The 5,349-nt window shown below is 45.4% G+C and overlaps 1 protein-coding gene across 1 annotated transcript in view; it reads left to right on the top strand.

Annotated features, from left to right (window-relative positions):
• Positions 1–1,099, top strand: part of LOC102368614 (SUN domain-containing protein 3-like) — a 21,571-nt gene extending 20,472 nt beyond the window's left edge. Inside the window, exon 13 of the mRNA XM_006024972.2 lies at positions 750–1,099. Coding sequence (XP_006025034.2) covers positions 750–869 — 120 coding nt within the window. The 3' untranslated portion in view covers positions 870–1,099. The remainder of the gene's footprint in view (positions 1–749) is intronic.
• The last annotated feature ends 4,250 nt before the right edge of the window (positions 1,100–5,349 follow it).

Here is a 5,349-nt window from a genome sequence, read left to right as displayed (position 1 = left end):
TAGGGAAAGCATAACATCCTATTGGTTTTGAAGAACAGCAACTGTCTTACTGGTGTGGGGAGGGATAGGTGATTCCTTCAGTTCCCGTGTGAACAGAAACTTCAAAAGAGGCTACTGGCTGAGTTGACTGCTTCTGACAAAGCCTTACTCCCTACCCTACAAAAGCGAGTATGTAGACATGGAGCCAAGAGATTCATAAGGCATAGGTCTGAACTTATGTCAGTGGCACCAGTTTACACCAGAAGCCAGGAAGGGTCCGCCTTCTCATACTAGCCAGTTTCCCTCCCCAGCCATCCCTTCATGTAATTTATATCAGGAGCAAGAAGGAGAAATGTTTAAGGACCCTGGTTTTTAGAATGCTTTGGTTTAATTGCAACTAACTCAAGCAAGGCAACAGCATGAAGGGGACTGGGAAGAAAGAGCACAAGGTGGTGTGTGCTGTGTCCTCTCAGTAGTAGGAATCTATAACCTACTGCTGCAGGCCAGTGTTGCAGGTTACCTTGCAGACAGCATCGTCTTGCCATAGCTGCTACCAACCAGAGAGCTCTGGGGGTTGATTTTTACTTGCCAGGGGTCACATTCAGTCTTGACATAAGCAGTTTCAAGTGATTTAAATGGGAACTTTTCCATGCTTTTGTTATGGTTGAATGTAGTCCATCAGTAGGATTTAATTTAGAAAGGAAATGGGACTGACAGAAAGTAAAGATCATGCAAATGATGATTTCTCAGAACTTTTTATTACATTTCAGATGGAACTTCCCGCATCTTTCATCTATATAAAATTCTCCATGCTGAGCAACTGGGGCCACTCAGATTACACTTGTATCTATCGCGTAAGGGTGCATGGGAAGATGGTAAACAAGAGCTAAACCCCTGAGCAGCAAGACATGGAGTGAGGATTCAGAAGAAGAACAGCAACCCCAGCCATCCTGCCAGTTTGTCAACAGCACCTAGGGCTCACTCCACTTTTCCGGGACAGGGGGGGATATGCCAGAAAAATAGAAAGGCAACTAAAGATGACAGATGATATCAGCTAACCACTCTTGTCTGTTCTGTCAAAAATATAGCATATATGCAACATAGAATAAATGAAATTTAACATGGGATAAACGAAAGGTCACAAATATTTGCAGAAGCAGTCTAAATTGCTTTTATACATTGCCAAGATATCAATGTGCAAACTCCTGGAGAAACAGACCTGGAAGATGCAGACAGGCAAGTTGCAGTATAAAGCAAGTTGCTCCCTTCCTCACTGCTCCTCAGAGCACTGCTGAGAAACATTCCTTAGCACTCCACCTGCCATATGCTGTGTCCACCAGACCTGGAAACAAGAGGCTGAGGCTGCCCTTGGGGTGACCATGTCTGTCTCTAACATGCTTTGGAACAGCAGCCAGGGGCACACTCAGGATGGTTTCACCATGACTTGTAGGTTTGGAATAGGTAGGAGGGCTGTGCTTTGTGGGAGAGCTCTGAGGACCACCTTAGAAACTCCATCAGTAATCTACTTACTATGCACTGCTTTGGGGGGAGAGAGAGACAAGAGGGATCAAGTGGTAAATGTATCTTTTGGATACCTTAGGGTTGCTTTACTTTCTCCTTTTCCAAGCCCCATTGCTCTGTCCCACGTGGGACTCTTGGCCAATTCCCAGTGTTGTCACTGGAATTGGACCCAGCCCCTATACCTTTGTTCTGGGTGAGCACAAACCTTAAACCAACCGCAACACCTGCCAGTTGATAATAGGCGAATTTATTGATGGTGATAACAAAAAAGCAACAATACAAACAATCCTATATCTACCAATCCTAGGGCTGTCATCAGAGTCAAAGTACATCTGGTCAGGATGCAGGCTCTACTCTGAGGCTCTTTCTCTTGGGTGTCAGATGTCAGCAGTTTGTAGGTGGGATGCCAAGGACCATAGCCCCCCCTCTGGTGGGGTGGATGAGACGGGCTGCTGGTGTGTGCCCTCTGTCCACGGAGGCCTCAGGGACCCTTTCTGGTGGACGGGTATGGGGATCTCTTTCAGGGAGCAAGATGGGGAGGGACAGAGAGGAAGAGAAGGATGGATGAGAAAGAACAGGGAGGGACAGGAGAGCTTTTGTTAATCTTGTCTCGGACGGCCAGAGCCGACTCGAGTTGCGTTAGAAATTGGTCATACGTTAGGGCGGGCTAGTGAATGGAGAGGCAGACACAACTTATTGGTTGCAAAAAACTTTACTCACGCCGCTTGCAATCACGACGCAGGTGGTCCGGTCGTCTGAACAACCACGCGAGTTGTTCCAGCTGGCGACTTCAGAGGCACTCTGCAGCGTGCTCAAAGCTCTTCGACTTGGGCGGAAGTCGCGCGGAATTTTAAACGGCCAGCGAGCCAATTACTAGCCGCCACGTGTGAATAATTTAGCACTGGCCAATAGCGGGGCACAAATTTACATTCGAATAGCGGGAACTCTTTGCACCGTGCATTTCTGTGCTGCAAAGGAGAAATGCATCCTGCAAAGGAAACTGCAAATTGGCAGGAACTCTCTCCTACACGCGGGCTCTCAATTGCAGCAGAACACTCTGCCGTGCAAAGGTGCTCTCATGTGGCCAGGAAATTCCATAGTGCCGAGGCACCAAAATCACTGGGTCGTGACAAATCTCAAGTCTCTGCTTTTGTATTCTCCTTTCCCTTTGATGACTCCTGATGATTCTTCATTCGTGGCTATCTCTGGTTGGCTGTCTCTCTGTGGTCACACATCCACGTAGCCTTCTGGGCCTTTTCCTAATTTGGTCTGTTACCCCAAAACTGGGACTCAGCCCCCCTGCTGCTCTGGGGCCTTGTAGCTGGTGTTACTTATCTCGTATTATGGGACAGTATGGTATATACTTCCTTGGTTCCCAGGCTGTCTGTCCTTGTTGTGTTAGACAACCTGTCTGACTTGGAGGCTGTGATCTCGTGTTATGGCATGTCCCTCTTAATTCTCAGGCTGTGTCCATCTGTTGGACTTGTCGTGCTAGACAGCCTGTCTGCTTTCAGGGCTGTGAGACGCATTGTGTGTGAAACCCAGGCTCTTTATACATCCAGTTAACCCCTGATGCCCATCTTGACCCCTTATAATGCATATATCTGTATCCATAAGCTAATTCTCAAAAAACGGACCTTTAAATGCCATTTCCAAGCCAACACCTAGCATCCATGTTGGACCTGGCTGAGCTGCAAGGTGGAACTGTACTTTAACCAGGGTGATGACAAGAACTGATGATAAGGTCTGATTGTGCACTGAGCTAAAGACCATTCCTTGTGCTCTGTGGGGAAGGTATAATAGCACGTACTCATGAGTAACACATGCTAAACCCCATTTATTATTGCTCTGTTTAAAATGAAAAACCTGTGCTTCTGGCAGGAAGGAACAGGAGCTGGTGAACAGCTCACTTCACACTCTAAGGATCCATCTCTTCAGCGAGGGGCTCTGCACTGACCCTGAGGTCTTGGCATCTTCACCATAGGATTAAACTTTCTGTGTAACAGCCAACCTAATGTGGATGAGATTCCTCCTTTGAAGACTGTGGATGGGTGCATACCAGAGTAGTCGGTTTCTTCTATTTAAGAATTTTTCCATCAGCTACTTTTATGAGACTTAGGCTTAATTCATTTCCAGGCTCTCTTGGGCTTTCATTTTTTTGCTTCATTGATACTTTCTGGGTAGTTTCTCATTTCAGTGTTTTCAGCAATATCCTGATTAGTACTTAGAAACTCTGTTGTCAGGATATTTGTTTTGTCATTTTTTTACTCTGATTAACACACTGCTTTTATGAAAGGCCTTTGGCAGGTGCCTCCCACATGTTTGATTTAGATATATCCAGAGCTTCTTAGCCTTTCATATTGTGAGTCGTGATCTTAAGAAAGGCAGAGAGCTCCCTGATCCAGTTGACATCCATGGACACCTGCCTGGCAGAACTGGGCCCCATGTCTGAGGATGGCTCAGCTGCCTTCTAAATCTCTACCTGATGCCACTGTTGTTCTGTTGCAGCTTTCTGAGCTTATTCCATCTGGTTTTCATCTCCTCTGCCTGTCTATTACAGCTGGCCAACAAATTGCTTTCTGGGCAACACAGCTCCAAATATTTGTCTACAGGGAATTAGTGTAGCTAAATATTAAACTTTCTGATTATTTTGTAAGTCTGTTAGTTGCATTAATCTTCATTGGCTTTTGGACCACGGGCTAAGTACAAACCATTAAAAAGCCCAAGGCTGAATCATTTCAATCTTTGCAAGTTAATCTAAGCTGCGTAGATTGAACGGATAAGCAAGGGAACAGACATGCACTTGATTCTGGAAATGCAGCCACAGTGGCCGAGGCCAGAAGCCAGGGGGTGCTGGAGCATGCTTCCCTGGTTGGCTGCAGCAGACAAGTTGGCCCAAGGCTAGCCTGCCCACCCTGTGAAGAGTTTGTGCGGGAGGTGCATTGCATCCTAGGATGGTGGGGGACTGTGAGTTAACTTGAATCTAGGGGATTTGGGAAAGAAGTTTAATAAACCAATTTAACTTAAATTAATTAAGTCTGATACTACATCCATTCAGGTTTACCTTAAACCGGTTTCAGTCATTTTGAAAGCAGTTTATGTACACTAAACTTCTATTGTGTTACAGATATGAAAGTTTCTGACATACCAGTTTATGTGTAATTTCTGTCCCTAGCCCCTATGAGGCCTTCAAAAGGACAAATCAAAGATCGAGTTCAGTAATGAGGAACACAAAGCAGGTGTGATCAGTGAGAACAAGCCAGATCACCTCTTGTAACTATATGTGATCTCAAGTGAAGCTCTCTTTTGGACCCCCATATATAGTGTATGTGCAATGCAAGGCCATTATTTTGTCATAGAGATCCAAATTTTGAGTGCTTGACTTCACAATCTCGGTGTTTTTTCGATACACTTGTGTATCTAGTATGAAAGCCACCTTAGTGAATGGTCCCAGTGATCACATCTATAAGTTGCCTGTGTTAGTTGTTTTTATTCAGCTTCTGAACATGCTACTTCCAGAGTAGTTTGTGTAGCCATAAAACTACAGCAGAAAACTACAGCAGGAATTATGACAGAGTCCAATTCAACAAATGGAACCAAAAATGAGGAGATAAAGAAAAAGAGAGGGAAAAACACTGAAATATGTGAAATTCGAAAAGAAATCACAGAGCCCCAAGGAGGAGTCTGTTTACCAGGGCTGATTTATGCTGTCATTATAACATCTTTATACATGTCGCTATGACTGGTGCCTATGGCTGTGGAGCAGGTGTGGATCCACAGGGTGTAGTAGTGCAGGTGCACCACACTTTGAAACCTACTCCAGCTAAACTAACTGCCTGGGAGGGGGAG

This window comes from Alligator sinensis, unplaced genomic scaffold (genome assembly GCF_000455745.1).
Source record: "Alligator sinensis unplaced genomic scaffold, ASM45574v1 scaffold649_1, whole genome shotgun sequence".
Taxonomy (NCBI): Eukaryota; Metazoa; Chordata; order Crocodylia; family Alligatoridae; genus Alligator; species Alligator sinensis.
This window is presented reverse-complemented; position numbering and strand designations above follow the sequence as displayed.